The sequence below is a fragment of the Zonotrichia leucophrys genome, chromosome 4 (genome assembly GCF_028769735.1).
Source record: "Zonotrichia leucophrys gambelii isolate GWCS_2022_RI chromosome 4, RI_Zleu_2.0, whole genome shotgun sequence".
NCBI lineage: Eukaryota > Metazoa > Chordata > Aves > Passeriformes > Passerellidae > Zonotrichia > Zonotrichia leucophrys.
Window position 1 is genome coordinate 49,169,166 of NC_088173.1, and position 24,328 is coordinate 49,193,493.

The 24,328-nt window shown below is 42.7% G+C and overlaps 1 protein-coding gene across 1 annotated transcript in view; it reads right to left on the reverse strand.

Moving 5' to 3' along the window:
• Window positions 1–24,328, reverse strand: part of FAT4 (FAT atypical cadherin 4) — a 120,313-nt gene that overhangs the window by 35,895 nt on the left and 60,090 nt on the right. The window contains exons 2-6 of the mRNA XM_064711586.1: window positions 24,179–24,310; window positions 21,275–21,536; window positions 19,260–19,610; window positions 14,283–15,205; window positions 13,397–13,571 (exon numbers count right to left, since the gene is read on the reverse strand). Of these exons, the coding sequence (XP_064567656.1) occupies window positions 13,397–13,571; window positions 14,283–15,205; window positions 19,260–19,610; window positions 21,275–21,536; window positions 24,179–24,310 (1,843 nt within the window). The remainder of the gene's footprint in view (window positions 1–13,396; window positions 13,572–14,282; window positions 15,206–19,259; window positions 19,611–21,274; window positions 21,537–24,178; window positions 24,311–24,328) is intronic.

A 24,328-nucleotide genomic window follows, 5' to 3' on the forward strand; every position in this document is an offset into this window, starting at 1 on the left:
GACCAATTTGAAGATGTGGTTGACTTTCCTATTCCTCTGCAAGAAGACCTTCGAAGGTGGCACGCTGACAGACGTGAAGACTCCAGCCCTCAATTTATTCACCCACAGAACAAATGGAGTGGAAACAGTGGCAAAACCCAGCTTTCCGCGTGGCTTTTCCACTGCCGGTTGCACCCTGACCTGGGGAGACCTTCTGGGAGCGGGTGAAAAGGCTGCAGCGAGTCTCCAGCCCTGTTAAGACTCATTCTCTCCACAGAAGCAACCATCTATAGCAGCAAATAATGCTCGCTCCAATGGGATACTGGCTTACAGGAAATCAGGCTGAACTTATTTAACCCAGGGCTTTCATCCTCCTTGCTATTCTAAACTTAACTCTGATGAGCACCAAGGAGCATGAAATAGCATGTTTATTCATGTGCAATCTCTCAGTGTTTGTCCTCTACAGCTTTGCCTTTGTCAAATCCAAGAAAAAGACAATGAAGACTTTTACAAGTTCATGTTAGTTTTGTCAGTCCATTCATTACACTTCTTTTCAGCCAAGAATCAGCAAGACATCTCCTGCTAACCAAATTCTTCCCCTGGAGGAAAGGCATCATTTCTTTCTTTGAGTACATAGGAAGGAGAAGGAAAAAGTGATAGCAGAGCATGAAACACTTCAGTTATGGCTGCTTTTACTCAAAAGACAGATGATGACCATGCCTCTTTTACCCAAGACTGCATTGCTTTCCCCTTCCATCTCAGATTCTCCAATTCAGCATTTGCTGGAGTGGGATAAAGCAAGGATAATGAAAGGCTTTGGGCTGGAGATTGGTGGAGTCCTTGCTGCAAGGCAGGCATATTACACGGAGCTGTCACTTGATGGAACACAGGCAGCCCCGCGTGACCGCCCCAGTCCTTCCAGCCCGGCCGAGGACGGGTCACTGCTACCCAAGGTTACTGCTGCAGCTCAGCCCCGGGGCTGGCCAGGAGGCTGGCTCTGCTCTCGGGCCTCATCTGCTCCTGGCAAGGGCTCCAAACACACAGTTCTCACATAAAAGGGAAAACAGCAACCCATTTTCCCACATGTTAACCCTTGAAGGATGAGGAAGCGAGGCGGGGAGAAGCTGGGAGCAGCCTCAGCATGGGCAGGAGGATTTTTCACCACAAAATGCTTGGCAGCAACGTGGTTTAGTGCCCAAACGGCTGAATGACAGAGCTTCCAATTGAAAGGTGTTATAAACCTCACAAGGCTGGGCTTGGAGGCTGCTGATCAGAGGGGAAGGATCACAAGGCCGAGGAAAGAACGTGCAAGCCAAGGAGTGTAGATTTCACATCACACAATAGAGGCCTTTCTCTGCTCTGCTCTGAGGTAATTCACTCTGCCAATTAATAGGCTTTCAGCCAGGAAGGTTACATTAAGGCAATAAGTCTGACTCATTTTTTAGCCTTTTTTTTTTTCAACTCACGATTTTGTCATTTAGCCAAACACATATAGATAGAAAAGCCTGCAAAAGTGCTCTTGATTGCTGAAATATTGCCTGTGAAGTGTTTATTATTACTGCATTAAAGGAAAGAGAGTCCTCAGTGGCGTTTGCTGCGTGTGTCATCAAGCTCTGGCCTTCCAAACGCATTTTATTGACATTCATCTTGCAGCTAATGAAATGAAAGGTTGAAAGTTGTAAAGTTTCGCAGCTGATTAAACAATTTATATATAATTCAGAAATTAATCTTGGGTAAGTCACATTCAAAGAGCATCAGTAATGCAATTCAGCCTGGAAAAGAAAGCTAACTCACAGCTAAAACCTGAAACTCGCTGTTTCAAATGTATTTGCTAAGACAAAGCCAAGGCCAGAAAATTCACACATCCCAGAAGTCCCACTTTAATTCAGCTGTTTGAAACATCCCAAGTCACTGGTCCTCGGTTCTAAACCCCAAACCTTTCTCATCTTACTCGGATGGAAAAACTCACATATTTACATTGGTTTCCTGTCTGTGTAGTTACCCAGATATGGGGTTTTTTTCCCCTCTAAGTAAAATATCACATCCACAAATTTAATCCTTTATTCTATTACACCAAAAGACAAAGTTGCAATTTCACAGAGAGTCCTCAAAGCTTTTACTCAGTCGAAATTAAATGACTAGCTCACATTTCTGCAGTTACTGAGAAATATAAGAAGAGGAAATTACAAATGAAGTAATTTCATATGGAAAAGAAATAGCTCAGGGCCAACTTCTACCGTCCTCAGTGAACTTCCAGTGAAAGCTGTGATTGCATAAGGACCACAGAATTTGGCCCTTGGTAATAAGCAGGTTTCATAAAATGTACATGTCATATTTGTGGTGAGAGAAGTAGTTTCCACAGTCAGGCTGAGTTCCCAGATTTCTTAGTTTTGCTCCAATAGCAAATCTTCCCCAAGTCACTTAATACTTATTAGGGTAGAGCATCACCCCTATTTTAATATTTTGCATAAATAACTGCAGTAAATTTAGTGTAAGTTCTGCAATATTAGCCAAGCACACAAGATGACCCCAAACCATTCTTAATAAACCAGCCATGTTACAACCTATCTAAAATTGCTGTACACAGCCGCACAAGCCTCTGAGTACTTTTAAAAACAGCCCTGAGGGCTAAAGCCACAAAGAAACATACACTTTTCCCTTAGTGAACTTGCATTAAAATTTTCTATGATTTTTCATAATAGTTCAGTCTATTTTCTCAGCAGAAGCAGCAAGTATTTCTTTGTCAGACACTCCTCATTTAGAGTATTTCTCTAGTGTTTTTTTTTCCCAAATCCCAAAATACTACATCTCACAGTCTTAGAGTATCCAAGTTGGAAAAAGAGTTTTCTAGAAGGATGGAGGAGTGAAGGAACCAAATGATGAATAATGAAAGAACATAAAATTGACTATGTGAATTAAATGGGAGAGACTGAATTGTCTGTTCCTGTCCAGTGAGTATCACATCTTTAAAATTTATAAGATGGTGCCATTCATATATTATTGTGATTATAGTTGTGGATTTCCCATCTCTGTGTGCTGAGGTCTGTTTCTGTGAACTGCACAGTTTATTTCCTAGGTGGCAGCTGTACATATACACTAAGCAGACAGTCCCACAAACGTCCACACACGTCATTGTTGAAATAGAGATTAACCTGGGGTGGTGTCAAAACAGCAACGCTGAGTTCAGGGGGAAAACTTCTTCCCACGGATGCTCTTCCAAAAATTTCAGCTTTTTTGCTTACATCTGCAAGTAAACATGTGTCTGGGGACGAAGAGAAGGAGCAGACCTTGGGAGCCTGTGGTGGAGGATGAGTTACAGAGAGAGAGAGGGTATGAGAGGCCACATTGGGCTGGGCCAGCACTGGGCTGTGCTCCCCTCTCTGCATGGGACACTGGGGAAGTGACACAAAAACAGCCCTGGGGAATGTGGGGCAGCATGGGACAGGATGGCTCTTGGCCCAGCAAGATGGGATTGGCACTGGCAAACAGCTACAAACAGGTTTTCTGCTCCATTCACCCATGCTTGCTTGAGGCCGATCACCACCAAAAAATATGGTATTTGTAATTTTTTACTTTAAAAGTTGTAACAAGCACTCTCAATTTTTTCCTCTCCCTGTCCAGGAGAGGTGGGATGAAATATATTGGCTCTGTGCAGTAATTCAAACAGAATAAAGGAAACAGAATACAGGAAGGTGATGGTGGGGAGAAATACCATTTAACCTGGCAATCTTTGCTTTTCAAATGCTGCATAACCAGCAAAGAGAGGTCAATTCTTATGATGGATGAACTCATCATAAGCCACTTATTGCCCTCACTTGTGCTGATGCTTCAAAGACAGCAGGTCACCCACAAGGGATGCACCTAAAGACTCTTTTCACTTCTGCCTATCCATGCAGCCTTGGAAGAAGAGAGCACCATGCCCCACGAGTTTGTCTCTTGTTCTGGGGAATGGGGAAGGCGAGTTCTTTGGGCTCCCTGGGGCTCCCCAAAATACGTGGCAGTGTCTGCTCTGGTACACGTTCAGCTCTCCACACCGCACCTGGGTGACTGGGGAGTGATCAGAGCACTTAATGCACCGCAGCAGCAAGAAAAAGCCACGAAAGGAAACTTGCAAAGCCATTTAGGTGCTTCAAGAAAGCTCAGGAAAAGATGATGCTATTGGAAATTATCTCGGCTGCGTGGTGCTGCTTGGCTCACAGCAAAAATTAGAAATAGGAGAATGTGTCCAGCACACCATCCACATATTGTTTGAAGCCTTAATGGCTTCTAGGTCCTGTCTGCACCATGCTTAGCACAGCAGATAGTAAAACCATCATTCCTTTCAGAAACCAGGAACTCAGAAGTTTTTGCCAGCATTAAAATATCAAAATCACATGCTAGAAAACTAACAATAAACTTAAGCAAAACCTCCACAGATACATTTCACTAAAATGAAAAAAAAAAAGTATTAAAATTAAATAAAATGAATCTAAATGACTAATCAAGACTCATCCTGCAAGCAGTTTACCATGTTTTGTGGTAAATTAAACACATCATTATCCTGAAAATTGGAAAGCAATTTAACAGAAATGGAATTTTTGCCTCAGTGAAACGTGTTGCTTTGCAACAAAGCGGATTTCACTTCTCCAGTCAAACACTCAGTGAATGAGTCCCAGGGCTAGGAGTTGTATGTGTTATCACAGAGAATTAACTTTTTCACTCAAGTAAACAAGGCCTTTCTCACAATAAAGTGGCCAATCTTTCTAATTGCATTTAAATGCAGACAAGAGTGTGCTGAGCCTCACTCAGCTGGTGAGTTTTAAAATAAACACAGAGCTACATTAAATGAAAATGCAACAAGCCTGCATTACACTTTGCATTTCCAGTGCACACGAGGCTTGATTTGGAACATGGATGACTTTAACTAATTTTCCAAGAACACAGAAGAAACTGTGTCTGTGAAATGAGAAAAAGTCCTTTCTACAAGATTGTACCACAAATATTTGTCCTGGCTGGGTATGTTGACTGTGCTTTGTTTTCTTCTTACTCAATTTTTCACCACAGGCTGTCATGCTAAGTCTTAAAAAAACTGGTGAACCTAGATTATTTTGAGACAAAAGCTAAAATAAGTAGCTCATAAAAGATATTAAACAGTTAGAAGCAATCCGTACTCTCAATCAGTTCAGTGGGTGACTGAATGAGACATGCAGGAAACTCAGATTTTCAAAATTTCTGAGTATGTCAAATTTGAGTTTATCTCATAGTTAGGTACAAAGTAGTAGTTGACACCCAAAGCTGATTTAACAGAACTTGAACTTCAAAAACCAAGGGAATAGACTGATAGTTGGGGCAGATCTGTACTTTTGCAACGATTATTTAATAAGAAAAAAAAAACACCACAGGAACTTTCTGTACTACATCAGTTATTAGAAAAGAGAGTATCAACCCCTATCCAGCAACCTAAATAAGCTGGGAGAAAACAGAACTAAATCTGAGAACATAAAAAGTGAAAACAAAATAATAAATTATTGACTAGACCAGAGCCCAACCTTGTTCAAGCAACAGCACATCCAGCCACACTTAGGCTGGTGCATGTGCATGAACCCAGAAACTCACATCTGTTCTGAGAGGGCAAAAGAAAACTCTGTCCCAAAACAGGGATAACACAATGGGATCTCTCATCTGCTCTTATCCACGCGGGTTTGAAATTTGGATACCAAAATTCCTGACTGACTGCATCCCATGAATTCATTAAGCTTTGGAGCTTCAGGACAGGGGCAACTTCACATTCAAGGAATGTAATGTGCTGTTGAAAGAACAGGAGTTGCAGGCACACAGAGACAATTTTAAAGCCTCTAGTGCATATACATATTTCCCTACCCCTGTTTTCTTCCTCTGATCAGAAGCAGTTTCCTGCAGCTGTTAACCCAGAGAGGTAAAAACAAAAAAAAGCTGGAGCACTGTTACAGACCTACAGGAACACAGACTGAGAACAAAACTCATGCAATAAAGTATAATATATATACATATAGCACAGCTCCAAGATATTCAACAATCTCACACGTACATACTGCACATTTCTTAGCCAGAAATGCATTTATTTGCAGAGCAAGAAGCTGCCTTTACCAAATGTTTCAAAATAAGAACAATTAAAGAAAATTCTGAACTTAATGTTCATAAAAACGGTGGCACATGACAGGTTGTAAGGGTGCAAAGAAGAAACTGTTCCCTGCAAGGGTGGCAGGGCCCTGGCACAGGGAAGCTGTGGCTGCCCCAGCCCTGGCAGTGTCCCAGGTCAGTTTGGATGGGGCTTGGAGTGACCTGGGCTAATGGAAGGTGCCCCTGACTGTGGCAGCAGGTTGGAATTCAAAGAGATTTAAGGTCCCTTCCAGGCAAAATCATTTTATGATCTCCCTGTGCCTGCAAAAAGAGCGGGCATGGCCATGAGTCCCACCCAAGGCCTCTGTGGCAGAAGTGAGATTGAAACAAAGTGGAACTGCAACTCAGGAAAAAGGCAGAGCCATTAAAAAAAAAAAAACAACTTTGTTAAAACCACCAGATTACTCCTCCTTGTTATAAGTTATTGCTGTAAACAGTAAAAACAGAGAAGCTGGCTCCTGCAGGGGCTGCTGACTAAGGCAATTTTTGACAGCTTGTGACTCCTGAATATCCCACAGTGAAATTCCTGTAATGCACAATTTTGAATTACGCTTTAAAAACACCCTGTATAAATAGAGAAGATTAACCAGCAGGCTAAGTGTTCAGGCCATATGTGCATGTTTTACTTGCTTTATACTTGCAATTAAGGCTTCCTGAAATTGTAGCTTTGTATTTGAAGATTGAGCTAGCAGACTTACAATTTATAAGGTGTAATGTGTAATTTAAAAAACTGTTTAAGATCACCAAGGCTGGAAAAATCTTAGTATTTCTCAAAGGCTGATAAACTGCTTAACAACTACTCCAAGTACTCTTCTGCAAAACAGATTACATTCAGAGATCTCATTAGCAGATATGAAACAGAATTTCACAGGCAAGTGATGTAAGCAAAAGAACAATTGAAAATTAAGTTTGATGTATAAGTTCCAAACTAATCAGAGCAAGGTGGATGAATGAAGAGGTAAGGGAGGGAGTGCAACAGCTTGCAAACTGAAAAACAGACAATTCTTCCTAACTTGAAAATGTTAAAGTATTAAACATTATACTCTTGCTTGTTTTGCAGCTTAAATAAATTAACCTGGATTTTTTTTTTAAGAGCTATACCCGGTTATTTCAAAAATAATGTCAAAGTATTAACAGTTTCTAGGGTCTGTGCTAGGGCAAGATCCCACTATTAGACTGCCACAACCACAAAATGCCACTCTCAATTCTCTTGTTTTCTGATTTTAGAGATGGTAAGACAATATGAACATTATGAACTCATTGATGAGTGTCACCATCTCAGTTCTTCCTATTTATTTAGAAATAAATTTAAAAAATCAGGCAGAACTACTGCATCAACAGTTTTAGTATCAGTATTAAAAAAGTAATAAAGCCAGTGAAACAGAAAACCACTAAAACTAGGCTAGAGCAGACAGCATTGACACAAGGAAGAGCTTCCATGAACACAAGGAAATAAATGGAGCTGGAACAGAACCCAAAATTCATTTTGAAACAGCTGTGCCATAAAACAAGGCCACAGAAGAGAGCAATCCTTCTGTCAACTGCTAAGCACCAAGGTGAGCAGAAATCAGCTTCATTTAGCTCCCCAAAGCCTCAGCAATGGGTGTATTTAGATGTTGCACAGAAAACATGGCAAACAGGGCATCTCTAGCTGAAATAAGTGAGTTGCATGTATGTTTTGAAAGCAGCAAATTTTAAGATAGCTAAATTTGTTCTAAAAATAAAATTAATTCCTTTCAGACAATGCCTTTTCACACTGCAGGTTCTGTGTTAGGTATAAATACAGTGTCTGCTAAGGAAACAGGATGAGTACAAGCATCTTTTAGTCTAGCCAGTTAAATCTCACACAATGTTGAGTCTTAAGACTTTCTAAACATTACTACAAAATACAGATGTCCTTTTGTTGTTGGGAAATATCTTGAAATGTGTTAAAAAACCAACACAACTGCACTGTCATCTTTCATTTGATTTTAGGATTGAAGGGAACCAAAAGCCAAGCTCAGAAGAGAATTCCTGAGAAGAATATAACCTCTCTGCTTGGTCTCCCTCCTACATTCTTCAAGGAAAGAATGCATAAGTTGGGGACCAACACTTCCTAAAGAAAAAACATATGGTTGTTTTTCATCCAGGCCAGGGATGCATACAGAGAACAGCTAACTAAATATAATAACCAGTTCAGCGACTCATTTCTTTCAGGACTATTTATCCAAATCAGTAAATAGGTTATTTAAGCAAATGAAATTAAAAAAACCCAAAACACAGGAACACAGCTTCTAATTAGAAACATCACAATTTGATTTTGGTTTTCTTGTGGCAATGTGCCATTCTGACCAACCCAATCAAAAGATGGGGGCTGCAGTTTATTTAAACAGTAGTCCTGGGCAGTAAGCAGGTTTCCAGATGTGCTACTCCACATCCCTGCAATCAATAAATAAAAGGAGGAGGACTGTTGGAATGCTAACATTTGTCCAGAAAATTGCTCAAAGAGTTAAAGACACGGATGATAAAAGCAGCTGCACCAGTTCTTGTCATGCTGCCAGAGTTGAATGTTTACCTAGTGCCGCATCCCCACCAGATGGGGTGAAAAAAAAAAAAGGCAGAAAGTTCCTTTTCCCAACCATTTTGCCATGAAGAAAGGTACAGCAAAGCAGAGCAGATTTATGTGGTACAAGCAGACCCGTGAAGACATATTCAAATAGCTGTGTGTACGTTTCTTGGCATTTATGTTAGCAGACATTCTGGGGCAGCATCTGCAATCCAAACACTATCCTGTTACCCCACAGTCCATCACCTTGCCTGTCGCTGTATTTATAATCCATGCACTCTGGCCTTACAGCCTGAGCTGCAAGAGGGTCTCTCAATTGGGATGGCTGAGCTTTGGGGTTGAATTATGTTCTATTTCTCGACCAAAGCCACAGGTGTACAGCTCTGGAAAATGCTGAATGTTCCCAGTGATGGATGCTCTGCGTGTCCTCATAAATCCGCCAGCCTAGAGCAGCAGCCGAGCATGCAATGCCCAGCCACAGGGAGAGCAGGGTGGAAGTGCAGAAGTGAGGGAAGAGTGATGACAAACCAAGGTAGGAATCACAGCCCTTTGTGCAGCCTGCCTAGTGGAACTGGGCATGAGGCAGGCTGCACAGACACAACTCACTGAGCTGAGTCCCAGAAGTCATTCTGTCCGTCCTTTCCTTCCCCCAGCACGCAGGGAGGACTCGCCACCAACCCATGATCCAGCCTGAGGAGCGGGGGGAGGATTAGCAGCCAAGGCCAAGGAGTAGCTGGGCCTTTCCCTCCCCCAGCACACAGGGAGGACTCTCCACCAACCCATGATCCAGCCTGAGGAGCAGGGGGAGGATCAGCAGCCAAGGCCAAGGAGTAGCTGGGCCAGAGCCAGGACAGTGCACAGATCACGACTGACTTCCCTGGGCCTGAGGGGAGCCCTTGCTTGGGAAAGCACTTCAACAACTGCCCGCATTCCCACTGCTGGGGCACGTGGTCCCACTGATCCCCACCTGACCTGTCCCCAGCACTTATGAGCAGTTCAGCTCTTCATCACTCACGAGTCTCACAGGCCCAGGGCTAAGATCTGCTCTGGGAGAGCACTCCAGTGTGCAGTGGAAGAGCACAGAGATCCCTGAGGGCACAGGCACTGTGCAGCCACGCTGGCTCCACACTTTACCACATCCCAATCTTTCCCTTGCTGTTATACTCGGCGTACCTGCTGCCAAAACATGCTGTAAATCTGTGAAGGTGCATCAGATGGACACCTCGAGATAAAAATAATGAAAAATTACAGGTCATCCTTCTTCCAGCAGCTTCCCTTACACAGGCCAAGGTAACACAGCAAGAATCCACAGTCACAACTTGATGAAGTGAAAATAAATGTAAGAAAAGCAAGAAATCCTTGATTATGGATAAGGAGACCAGGAAGACAGCCAAAACTAAATTGGGAATCCATTAGTTCTTATGTCTAAGGGTGCTTCTAAGTATGTATTGTGTCTGCTTCCTGGAAAGAACAGGAAGAGTTGGCATAGACTTCTTTAGGAGCAGGATATCATCTCTGAATGCTTCAAACCAGTCAGTGTAGCCTATAAAAATTGATATCCAGACACTAAGAAAAATGGGAGGAGGGCTGGACAGACAGTATTTTGCTCTTGATGGACTTTTCCTGAGTTAACTGCATCTGGATGTGTACCATGATTTTTATCTGTAAAAATCCCCCAAACCTTAAATCAGATGCACCATATATGGCAAGACTCTTCTGTGGGCTGCTAAAGACTACTTGAAAAGACTGTTTGTTACAGCTAATAAAAGACAACCTCAAAGTGCAAAGGATATTACCTTTTCCTTGACTCATTTTCAAATATAATATGGATGTGGACAATTTCAGACAAATCTGCTTTTTCCAACACTTTGTGAGGCACTGCTTCCCTACCTGTATTGCATGAGTATTTCTGGATGAATGGTCTGTAAGCAAAGTCCTTCTTACTAGGAATTATCAAACAAACACAAACTAAGAGACTCAGTAGAAATGGTTATGTTAGGCAAAGAGCTGGACATGCCTGTGAGAGTTTCTTTTATAAACATTTAGCAGCTGCTCAAGAACATAAATACTCCAAATGCTTGTATTATCCATTTCAAGATTGTGTCATTGCCACCTTTTTTGCTAGTGTGGCAGGAAATACACCATTTAATGAAACAAGCACTGACTAGCAGCAGCCAGTGTGGTACCACCTGGATATCTACTATGACTAAGGTTCCCATCCCACTTGCATGAAATCAAGTTAAGTTTTGCCACTGAGAGAAGACTTCCACTTTTCTGTGATTTAGATACATCATGACTAGCATAGTTTTCAATGTATTCTTTGCTGGTATGAATTCAGAACAAGTCCTCAGTGCAACCAGAAGATGACAGCTAATGTTATTTACCAGCCTGGTTGAAAATTATCCCAAATGACACCAGCTGTGGATTAGTCAGGTTGCAAACTGAAGCACAGTAGAGCAGCTACATTTAGCTTGAAGTTAGTACTGAACAGCTGCTGCTGAACACACTTGCTAGTACATTTTAACACTGGCAGGAGAGCATGGGAACTTGTGAGTTAGCTTTACAAGAACATAGCAAATTTAAAAAGGAAGTTTCAAAGTGTTTAATCAGTGCGATATCTACATGTTTAAACACAGGAACTCATAAAACATGCTGCTGTTCTTGTCAGCCACTTATGGCAAAGGTCCCATGCACACTTCATGTATTAATGTCTCCCTGGATTACCTGAAACTCAGACATCTCCCAACACAGGTAAATATTTTCATTTGGGACTGCTGGATTGAACTGCAGGTTAAATCTCTTGGATTGTGTGGGGTTTTTAGGAACCAGAGGCTAGGTAAAGCCTGTACTCTGGTAAAACTCTTGGTTACACACCATGCTAGGCGTGGGGCACAGCTGAGTTCTGCTCCCCTCCCGCTTCCAAGAAGGACAGTCAATAATTGCTGGCTGCATGACACCACTTTTATCAGTTCAGTCTTTGGGTGTTTTGCTCTGTACAGTCCTCACTGACTTTTGCCAGCTTGGACTGAGAGACCAAAGAGACATCAAGACAAATCCAGCCTCAGCTTCTGAAGGAACATAAGGACATCTGTCGGATCTCAAGATCTCAGCCCTGAGATGCTGAGCCTCCGAGACCAGCTTGGGGGTCTCGGGACTCCTGGAATGTTGCCAGAAGTGTCTGGTAGCTGGACTTCAACCCTGCACAGGAGACGACAAGGATGAGGGCTTCACAGGGTGAAGGGTGAAAAGATTAGTTAATTAGAGAGTGAGACACAAGGTTTAGGATTTATGTACAGGGGGGTTTAGAGGAGTAAGATGGAGGAATTGGGGTGTGTCCTGTCCTCCTTCTTCTTCCTCTTCTCCTCCATCTTCTTTGGCCACGGTGGCACCTTTCTATTGGTTATTACTGAGAGTACACCGAGTTATAAGAAGAGATGGTATTGGGGAAAAATGATAAATATTGTACACGTAACAAAGGGTATAAAGATACGTGGCTGCCCGGGAGGGGGGAGACAGTGTGCCCATGGCTGACTGCTGAGCAGATCTTTGTTCGGCTGAAAGAACATCTTTTAGATAAACAATTAATAAACATAAAAACCAAAAGAAGAACTGAAGCCTCTTCTCGTCCTTCGATACGCGGGCTGCCCCAAGGCCACCCCGGGCCTTTTTGGGCCCCTCAAACAGCCGAGATAAACCGGACAAGGCCAAGCGAGTCCAAGTCACAAGTGAGCAGTTTGAGACTACAGAGTAATAGAAAGCCAGTGTAAAAAACATAAAGCACACAGTTACCCCTAGCCAAAGTACAAGACAAATGATACCTCAAGCCTTAAAATTGTGTTTTTCAGCTTCAGCTGTGCTCAGACAGTGGAATACCTGAGCATTGCTGCAACAGGAAAATACAAGCCATAGCTGTTGTCACAAGACACTGCACACAGCATGGCAGAAAACAAAACTGTATTCACTTGTCAACAAGTCGGCTCTGCTTCTATTTTTACTGCTAGAAAGCAGGAACAAGTTCTGCAGTAAATTAAATCCATCAAACCATGGGAGACCAGAGATCAGTCCAAAGTATGATGCAGGATGTCTTTGTTAGTAATACTCACACCAAAATCTGAAACCAACATTTTGGGCTTGGACACCTCAAGTGAAAGGGCAACTAATCTTCATAACAAGATTTCACATCCCGTTTTAAATGACAGAACTTGGAATGCATCTGGTATTGTGGTGCAAAGATACAACTAGATGCTGAGCAAAGCAGAATATTAAAATATTGAAATGCAAATTCTTATTTCTTTCCAGGGCTAAGATTTCAGTAAGATTAACTGAGTAGTCAGTCCATAGCTGTTTTCTGGCCAGTGATGTGACCTTTGTGACATTCATGATGCCAGCATTATACAGGGTTCTACTGCCGTTTAAATTTTGTAGTCATGCATGAAATTCTTATTGCTTAGGTAGGATCACAAATTACTGCATGGCAAAAATCCATCTACCTAAATCTGTAGTGAGCATTACCAACAGCAGACAACTGGACCTAGGAATAAAATCCCGATTCCCAGAAACCAAATTCCCTTTGACATCAGGTAAGCCCGGCTCTCCCCGCGGAGATCCCCATTCAACACAACTACCCGACCTCCACCCACTGCAGTTTCAGACCACCACAAAACCATTTATTCTCTGTCCAGAAGGCGATGTTTCCCACAGGAGCTCAGCAGAAGAGAAGCCCTGCTGCCTCACCTGCGTCAGCAGCCGTGACCAGCAGCAGGTACTGCTCCTTGGCCTCGCGGTCCAGGCTGCGCTCCAGGCGCAGCTCTCCGCTGCCCGACAGGGTGAAGGCTCCCTCCTCATTGCCAGCCACCAGCACGTAGCTCAGCCTGCTGTTCAGCCCCTGGTCGTCATCCCTCGCCACAACCTGCACAATCAATGCACACAGAACAGGCATCAAGGACTGTAATGTTATATTGGGATAGAGGAAGCGTTCTCTATGGTAATTATCCAAATGAACATGATGAATTAATGCAAATGCTACAAGTATAAATTAGCTGTAATTGGAAACAAAAATACTTAACACCATGGTGGTGGATTTAAAAGTGTAGCCTGAAAACACTTAATAGTTGATTGTTTATTTTTCTCAAGTGTAAATACAGTAAGACTGTGTTGAGGCTCAGTGAAAACCTGGTATAAGCTAAGCTGTGTATGAGAGCAAGCACTGCACGTCCTGCTGTCGGATTCCATTTAGCTCTCTCTCAATATTTGGCACACAGCATCATCCCATGTAGGCAACGACCAGATTGAGAGATTTGTTGCATGGAAGTTGAGAATGAGATGAGAGGATAGAGCAGACTCTCAAAGTCCCAGTGGAGGTGTGAGGATAGGCAGAGAAAACACAAACAGAACTCCAAAGAATAATATTAACTTTTGGTAACAAAAAAACCCACCCACACACAAAAAAAGGAAATCAAGCCAACAAAGACTGCAAATTCAATTAAAGCCAAGAGGCAACTTCTGCACTGCTTTGCCCTTTTTTAATTTTGAAGGAAGGACACTGTGTATTAATACCATGTAGGCATGCCAGTAAAGGTCAGAGAAACATATTTATTGCTGAATAAATGTATGTACCCACCTGAAGGATAACTTTTGGGAGCGTCTCTAAATTCTCAGGGACGTTCACAGAGTAGGGGGAAAGCTCAAAGGTGGGAATGAAATCATTGACGTCCTTCAGGACAATACTGACTGTGGTGGTATCAGTCCTGGGGCTGCTCCCACGGTCAGATGACTGAACGGTCAGCATGTAGGAGGGCTTCTTCTCTCTGTCCAAAGGCTTGGCCACAGTGATCACCCCCGTCACCGAATCGATCCGGAACTCATTGCTGGCATCCCCGCCCACGATGGCGTAGCGGACCTGCCCGTTTGTCCCCTCATCTCCGTCAGCAGCCAACACCTGGATTAAATCCGTCCCTGTCAAGGTATTTTCCGCCACCTCGACTTTGTAAAGCTTCTGGGCAAAGAGCGGGTTGTTGTCATTGATGTCCAGGACGATGACCACCACGTCCGCAGACGAAGAAAGCGACGGCTGGCCCTTGTCCGTGGCTACCACGGTCAAGGTGTAGTTGGCCACGGCCTCTCTGTCGAGCTCCCCGGTGAGCCTCACCTCGCCATCAATGGTGCCGATGCTGAACTTGTTTCCTGGGGGCGGGAGCAGGCTGTACTCGATGTAGCTGTTGGGGCCGCTGTCGGGGTCCGTGGCCTGCGCTCTGAACACCACCGTGTCTATGGGCGTGTTCTCGGGCACGTAGGTGAGCCTGGGCGAGGTGAAGCTCGGCGGGCTGTCGTTCACGTCCAGCAGGATGATGGACACCTGGGCCGTGCTGGTGTACCTGGAGGCTGGCAGGGGGGCCATGTCGTGGACCTGCACCACGAGGCTGTAGAAGGACTGGCTCTCCCGATCCAGGGGCTGCCGGACGCTCAGCACCCCGCGGCTGTCGATGCCGAACTGCCCCGCGCTGTCCCCGGACGCGATGCTGAAGGACAGCTGGGAGTTGGGACCTGGTCGGGCAGGGAGAAGAAAGGTAGATAACATGACTTCATTCCACTGGTATCCCCTTGGTATCAATATTTCTGGCCTCCTTTCCACAGGAAATTTTCCTTCATTTTCCCACAGAAATAAGGACTGTACAACCATGTTGAATGTTCAGCCTCCTCACCACCACTTTTTGAATCCATCTGTTAATTTCAGCCAAAGTTTCACAGTGCAGCAGAAGCCTTGAAATTGTTATTTTCTGACAAGATAATATACATGAAAGAGAGAGGGAGGATGTTAATTGGAGAGGCCACAGAGGGAACGCTTGGCAGGGTTCATCTCCGCTTTTCACTCAGGAGCTCCACGGTGGCACCACAAGTAATTTTTCCCCATCTACAAGAGTTAGGAATAAAGGATTTGAAGGGTTTTCCTTCAGAAACCAAGACTCAGTCGTTCTCTGCTCACTGAACATCTGGTTTCCTCCATTCTTCCCAATTCAACTAAGCAATGTTATTATTAATGTAATTATTTCATGAATTTTTCCACTCAATTAAAAAAAGCCACAAGCAGAAACTACCAAGCCTAGCTGGAGCAAGCCAAGAGTGAATAGTGGGGAAAGGTATGCTTCCCATATAAGGCATGGTATTCCAAAATATCAAATGAACAGCCCTCACTCATCTCATGATCAAAACATAACCAGCAATTATGGTCAGGGGAGAGATTTATCATTCCAGTAGGGGAAATGCATCCTGAACCTGGGACAGGGCAGTGAAATATCCTTTAATATTCTTTGTGGGAAATAGTGTGGGCTACTGCATCAATTCCACAGTTCACTCCAAATGACTAATTATTGGGAACATCCAAATGTGGAAGAAGTTCTCTCCTCCATCTATCTTACCCCTATTTTAATTAATTTCAAAATTGCTCTTGCTTTGCATATTCAAGGCTATGTTTAGGATTAGTAAATTAAGCAACCATTACTTACTCATTTACCTCTCAAACTAGCTTGTTCATGCTGCCCACTTCACTGATTGCTGTGCATTTTGCCATTTTACTCAGAAGCTCTTTTCTCTGAGTGAATTACTTTGATAATAAAATTATCCCTGCATTAGATTTATTAATCTCTGCTGTTTATTATGCTCAGACTTGAGAAGTCTAGTCTTATATGTCTTTGCCCCAGTGGCTACTGTAATTGGCATCTTTCTCTTTTTTCCTGTAGGAGTCAAATTATAAAATGAATAGAACCAAACTTGAAAGACAAAATATTTGAATGCAATTAAAGAAATTAATACATTTATCTGCCAGATATTAGTGTTTCTCCATTACTTTGATTGAGTGAAGGATGGTGAGACTTTAATGCTACTCTGCTTTTTGTTCAGTTGTATTTTCAAATGACCAATTATATGTATGAAAGCCTTGATTTCAGTAAAGTACTTTTTTGGAGATGGGAAGGGTTTGGGCCCTGCAAAAGAAAATAACTTTACACTCTATTTCCCCCTCTCCCCTCCAGTGTTTTCTATGGTGTTTATTCCTAAGAAAAACTTAGTTTGTTATTCCTTATCTTACCTCCATGAACATTTCATTCTTTGTCCTGTATTCTCATAGGTTTCCATGCTGCTAATGCTGATACAAATTAAACCATGAAACAGAAGAATTGCCTAAATATCAGTGGAGCCAGGAAGGGCACTTAATGAACTATTCTCTAATTTAAACACAGCATGTCAAGCTGGCATTGTCCACCTCATCCATTCCCCCTTCCAAGGTTTGGAGTTGGGCTTTTTTTAGGGAGAATGCAGGGACATCCTCTTTGCTGAACCTTGGGTTTATTTAATCTGAGGGTTCATCTGATAAAACACTGAAAGGACAGACATGGAGTCACCAATTTCATGATAACGTTTCTCTAAAGGGTTTTGTTTCTGTTTTTATTTATTTACTAATAAGACTAAAACAAAACCCAACAAAACTGCTTCCTCCCTGCCATTCTATAAATACCTGTAAAATTCAGCTGGGAAATTACACCAGCTTTGCCTGGAGGAATACCTAAGCAAAATTTTAACAAACTGACAAACATGTGTGTGCCTTCCTCTGAGATTTTTCCAGTTAATTCTTTGCTGAAAAAATAAAATCTGAATTTCAAAGTGAATCAGTCTAAGGTAACTGAGTTCTTTCATATATATTGTTATATTATTAAATATCCAAGAGCTGTAGCTGATATTTGCTATGGACCTGTATATGAAACAGTCTAAGCTGAGATAAACAGCTGCTGTTTCCCAAGGGGTGTGCTGAACAAGAAAATGAAAATTTGAGTATTTTCACTATCACCAGGTTTCTGCCTTTTATCAGTATTTATCCTAAAACCACAGCCATACCTCATTATAAAACAATGTCTTTTCAGAGCTCTTTCAAACTATAGGATCATGTAACATAAATAATCAACGAAATTATATTTGTATTGAGTGCATTATCTGTGAACACATGGAGAAGAGTATAATACTAGCACTAGCTATTTCTGTGCTCTAGATAAACATAAGACAACACAAGATAACAAGTTTGGGCTTGAAACAGAAACAACAATAGATCATAACATTTTCTTAAGTTACAGTCCTATGGGAGAACTCAACCTGGCATGCTCTTGGAATGATATTTCTGCCCTATTAATTTTACATCCAGCCTGCTAGGAAAGCAAGCATGCCAGAAAATATAAAAGGCAAGATATCTGACTTCTCGTTGCATTGCTTCTCAACTACTCATTTGCCTCCTTAATAACTGAGTGTGTGATGAATTGAGTTGATATATCGGTGCTATGATATAGTTCCCATCCACTGTGCACAGATGGAAATTAATGTATGGGGTGCAAGAGAAAAGGAAAACAGACTCATAACAGCAAAGTGAAATTAACTTCCAGGAAGGTTTGAAACCAAGTGCTGTAGTCCTGACAGGAAAATAAGATAGGAGGAAAGAGGAGATAGACACAAACCCATTTATCTACAAATCTGGAGGAACAATCCCTTCCCCGGGGGTCTGCATGATAAAAAAGCAAGTTCCTCCTCCAAATTGTTTGGTTTACATAAAATAAAAGCCTTAATGAGTGTGGTGAAAGAGGGATTAATGCAAAAACAGCCAGTATCACAAAGTTATGACTTCTGATTTGTTGGCTTATCCTATGGAATCTCTTCTCCCTTCCTCAGCTCAATGTCAAAACCAGTTACAAAATTTTTACCATGGAAAGTTCCATCCATCAGCAGAAAATTTCTCCCCCCACAAAAATGTTGGAGTCCAACAACTCAGCATTTCCTGAGGAAAAACTGCTTTGCTGAGCAACCTGGATAGGTTCACAATCAATTTAGGTGCACAAAGAGGGATTCCCTGAAGCACGTAGGTGCTTTGTCCTTGAAGCACATTTCAGTGTGAGACACTTCCACGGGCTCCACTGAGCCCCTGTCAAGTCGAGAGGAGACAAGGCTGCTCAACATGTCACAAAAATAACCTTGAACCTGTAAAGTCACTGTGAGTTATGAAGAGTTTTGCATTAATTTCACAGGGTAATGGCTGTGGACACTTCAGAAAATGCGGTACACGATGGAATGTTGTTTATGCATGTTAAGGTCATATTCTGTAATTCTTCTTCTTTGGGCACAAACTGTATGGCAAAATGGTTAAGCAAGCTATAAAAATTGTACCTTTTACACTCAACACATTAACACCCACTAGATCCCATAAATAATCTCAATATTGAAGCTTATTCCAATGGAAGTTTTCCTAAGATCTCTTTCAGTATGTTTTTTGACCTCCACTATCAACAACTTGCACGATAGACTTCATGACAGACATAAAAGTTATAGTGCATTTAAGATGACTGCAGATAACATCTGATATTACCACGACCCTCTTCAGCATTTTTAACAAACTTTCAGAAAAAAAGCTTGGCAGACTGAGGTCTAATTTAAATGTGAATTTAAGCACACGAGAACAGCAACTTACAGGTAGCCCTTATTTTCCCTTTTTTGAGTAAGTCTAACCCATTGCTGAGGTGAAGCACAGATTTAGGAGCGCAGGCATGGAATGTCAGGGAGCTCCTACCGTCATCGGCGTCGGTGACGCTGAAGTTGAGGATGGCAGATCCAGGTGGAAGGTTCTCCATCAGGGAAGTGCTGTAGGAGGCCATGCCAAACACGGGCGGGTTGTCGTTGACGTCCAGGATGTTGAAGTACACCCTGATGGCCGTGGACTGGCCTCCCCCATCCTCAGCATGCACGGTGAGGATGTAGTACTGCTGGGCTTCGTAGTCCAGGGCCCGCGTCAGGTTGAAGACCCCGGTGACGGGATTCAGGAAGAAGATTCCCTCCTCATCATCCTTGCTGATGGTGTACGTGATCTCCCCGTTGATGCCCGAGTCGTCGTCGGTGGCAAGGATGGCTGCCACCAAGGACCCTGCGTGGCACAACAGAGCCAGCTCAGCATCAAGCAGATCCACAGATGAGAGACGCCCTCCCAGAGAAACTGAAACCTCAACACTGTCGGAATAACTATTGAAAAAGGTTTTCCAAGCTGAAAGAGACATCACATTCTTGCTTTTACTCAAAGAAATGGCCAGGAATGGTTTTTATCCTTATGCAGACTAGCTATCAACAGGGGCAAAAATACCTTTTGTCCTGCTAGGCATTGCCTTAGTATGACTCAAAGGACTCAAAGTTTCTTCATAGCACCTTATTTGCAGCATTCTCATAATAATGACTCTCAGACTCCTTTTTCTGCAGACAATCACAAGTTCTGGAACCTTCCAGACATTTCTTTCCAAATGCAGAACCCAATATGTGAGTACAAACCACACAACCCAGCTCTGCTTTTTGAAAAAGAGCCTTTGCAGGGTAACTGTGGTTAGAAAACTAGAAACCCTATAGGGGTCTGTTCTCCGCTGTTTTCTGAAATTCAACACCCTGTGAGTTGGTGCCAGTGTTTTCATTTCTGCATAGCTGACCTATCCGACTAGAGTTTGGAAATCAAGTGTCACTTTTTAGTATTTCGAACACTAATTATAATTAAGATCAGCTCATTTCCAAGAAAAGAAATCATTAGGTTTCCTTTCCCTGGAACCAGATGAACTACGTGCAGCACAGTTAACTACTTTCAAGCAACGGGATAATGAAAACTGCTTAAATCATCAGAAAAAAGAAGAGTGCTGTAACCCCCTTTAATCCAGCTGGATATGCTGATATCTTTCACATCCATTTGATCATCTCAAGCTTTAATGTTTCTTTAACTGCAAGGGGAATGGGAGTTACTCTCTGGGATAGAAAGTGGAACCTCAAAGGGGAAACCTCATGGTCCTTCCCCACTGGGTGAGCCTGCCAGCTGCTCCCAGACTTCTGCAGGAGAAGATGCAGTACTTTAATACAAAATCAGCCTATTTGTTCCTTCAGCATCCATCACTGCTGAGCCGAGTATAAAACACTAATGTACGCCCTGTAAACAATTAATGAGAGAAATCTTATTTTAATGTGGAGGGAATTAGACTTGCCTTTTCCAGGGTTATTCCTGCTGAAACAGACCGAGACTCAAGGCTCTGAGAGAAAAGAGCATGGCTGGGGATCAGCAATCAAAGCACTCTGTGCTATACAGACATCTCAATTACTTCCAGATCAGATTCCTGAGGCACAGCTGATTGCACTGAAATTCTTTAATGTGAAACACCACCAAATTTTGGGACACAGACTGTGGGGCAGAGTGCAAAAGTTGGAGGCTTGGGGGTAACCTTAGTTGAAGACTCCTATGCTTATAGAAACCCTAATAAAAGCTTGAAAGCTAACACCAAACAATTTGCATCTCCTTGGTTTATTCATGTTTTAGAACAAGTTTCTAACAAGCTATTGGCAGATACTGCTTTTGTACTAGCAACCTGTATAAAATCTTGGAAGTAATACTCATTTCTCACCTGGAGACATGTAATAGAGCCCAGTGTTTGAAAGCTTTTTTTTTTGATCTAAATACTTTTTAGTTTACAACCTCCCTTTGAAGCATCAGAAAGCACTCTTGCGTCAAAAACCAGCTTTAAACGAAGAAAACAACCACGCGAGTATATTCCACGTCCTGTTTACCTGGAGTGGCATCTTCTGGGATGTCAAAGGAGTAGACAGGCTTGGAGAACTTGGGGATGTGGTCATTGACGTCGCTGACGGTGATGTTGATCCTCACGTCCGAGGACTGCAGGCCGTCATCGGCGCGCACCAGCAGCGAGTACTTGGAGCGGCGCTCGCGGTCCAGGCGCCGCGTGGCCACCAGCTCCCCCGACTCGGGGTCGATGTGGAAGCTGTCGTCTGCCCCGCTGATGATGGTGTACGTCACCAGGGCATTGGCTCCCTAAGCCACAACAGAAGTGGTCAGATCGCCTCGCTCGCCAGGAAAACCACATCATAACTCGCAGCGAGACGAGGATCGTTCCAGGAACGGCGCTCGGGGATTATTTTTCAGAATGGTTTCCTTTAATAAACAGCCTTCCTGCCCAGTCCCGGCTTCAGCCCCACATGCACACAGCTTTTATTTATGAGACGTGAAATGATGAGATTACCCAGATACTTTGTGCTCCACTCTTCAATCACTACCAAAAAACTCTGTTACCTGTTTTAGTTTCAAACCAGCATCACCGAGCAGTGTGACCTCTTAAAACAAGAATAAACATTGATCCTTATTATCTTGGAAGGTTAAATTAAATCCCTGCCAGTGGGATCAGCTCTGCCTTTCTTGCTGTCTGGAGATGGGATGGAGGGAGCAGGAGAGGGAGGAAGGGAGGAGGCATGGAAGCAGGGGGATGCTTCCATATGGCAGCACTTCCAGCCACAGCTCGTGGTCAGGAGAAACTCATGGAGGCTGTGCTTGCAGCAGCCCCTCAAAGGTCAGTTTCTGCATGGAAATCTTTTTACCCATGTAAATAAAAAAACCCCAGAGTGACAAATCACACATCATTAAAATCACAGTTCTGATCTCTTGGGTTGTGCTGCAAGTCAAAAGCATTTGCTTTTGGGTCACAAAATTTCATTTATTCTTGGGGGAAAAAAAGAAGCATTCATGTGGACTTTGAGCATTTCAGTTGAAAGGAAAATTAAGGAAAAGTAATGTTATATAGAAAAATGTCATGTATTTCTTTTTGCAAGACAGGCTTAAGGACACTGAAGGTTTGGTAGCCTGTAACATCAGACACAGCACTCTAAACCCTGTGTGCTGATGGTGCCTGGAAATGCAAGCAGATATTTACTGTGCCCTCCTCTGGTGCCACGCCAGAGCTCAGGTTTGACAGCTGAGACGTGCTGCTGATGTGCCAGTAACATTCTGCAATGAACAGCAGATCAAAGAGATAAGGTGGAAAGGAATTCTAGGGCCGTTTCAAATGTTCCTGCCTAAAAAAGCAAATTAACAGGGATAAACACCTGCTTGTATTTGTGAGAGGAGAGACAAGCATTAGTTACCTGACCTTACCAGAGTGCCCCATGCCAAACTTTCTCTCTGGGGCTCTCTTTCAAAGAGTCAGACTGAGCTAACTGATAAAAGGAAATTTGGAAAGAAAACAGGCTTCAGCAGGTGCAGTGCTCCATCTGTGTGCTCAGGTGTGCCACAGGCTTTCCTACAATTGTGTGGCTTGGCCACCACATCTCATGGGAATTTTCAGAGTGGTCACATTCTTCACCTCATGTTTGACCAGCCAGAGTCCTCCTAACACAGTGCAGCTAAAGCCACAGCCATGTGTGATACTGGTTTATACTCTGCCCTCAATATAAACCCTCCCCCTTCAAAAGGCAAGGGCGAATAAAAAGGTATCTCAGCCCAAAGCTGCACATCACTAGGAAAACCTGGGCTCCGTGTATAGAGCTGGAGTTACAAATGTTCTGGCAGGGAAACTGAAATCATTCCTTTTGGTAAAAACACTGACTGATTTCTCTCTAAGCCCACTGGATGCAGGAATGTGATTATTCAGAAGGGGTAATAGATATGGGGGAGTTCAGGAATGGTTACAGAGGCTGGAACACTATTGCTATAATCTTAGATATATTTGCCATACCACACCACAGAGGGGTAGCTCAGTATTTACCACTTCCTAAAACAAAGACAAGCAGCTAGAATTTTTGTTTCACAAGCGCACCTTTCCAAAATCCTGGGTTTTGTCTGTGTATCAGGCTACTACTGGAAAACAGAGGGAAAACCAAAATATTTACAACACATTTGCACCATTCCCGGGGGTGTTCCCGTGGTTCCCTCTGTAGTAGTAAGATTAAGTACACCAATTAACAATCACAGGAAGATTAACCAAGCTAACACAAAAAAGGCCAGCAATAAAATTCTCCTAAGGAGGTTGAATCACCCTGTTATTGGAAAACAAGAACTGCTTGCTGTTGTCAAGTGTAACTCTGTATTTTAATGACAACACAAACTTTTTGTATGATTATATTGACTTTTTAGTTGTTCTCTTCATGGAAAGAAATAGTTTGAGCAAACAAAATTAACATGATTAACATTTTTATAACTTAAGTTTCTAAAATAAATTAATGCATCAACAGCATGGTAGTTTCTTCATAGCACCTTATTTGCAGCATTCTCATAATAATGACTCTCAGAGGGCAAAATTCTTTTGCAAACAAATTCATGTACAGAGTACACATTTTACCATTATTTCTTTTCTCCACTTTTTGGTAAAATAAAACCTTCTTTTGGAAGGTATAATATTGGTCTTTGTTAGGTCTAGTCAAAGGGCAAGCAGGCATTATCACAGTTTTACTTGTTCTCCAAGGCTTGTCTCAGATTAATTTTATTGCACGCCTTGGAACTGGGCTCAACTACAACATCTTGGTTCCAAAGTTAGCTTAGAGCTCCACAGTACTGGACAGAACTTTGTGAATGACTGCCATGATTCCTAAGGCCAAACTCACACAAAGGGATGAAGAAAACAAATAAGATCATGACCAGAATGGCGCTTTTAGCACCAACATTCAAAACTGAAATCCTGCTCCTACCTCATCAGCATCCATGGCTGTCAGCTGCAGGATTTTAGATCCATCCCCTATGTTCTCCTCTACAGTCAGGTCAAGCATGTCTGTGGGGAATACTGGTGGGTTGTCATTGATATCCTGAAGTGTTATTTCCACCTGTAAAAAAGAAGGAAT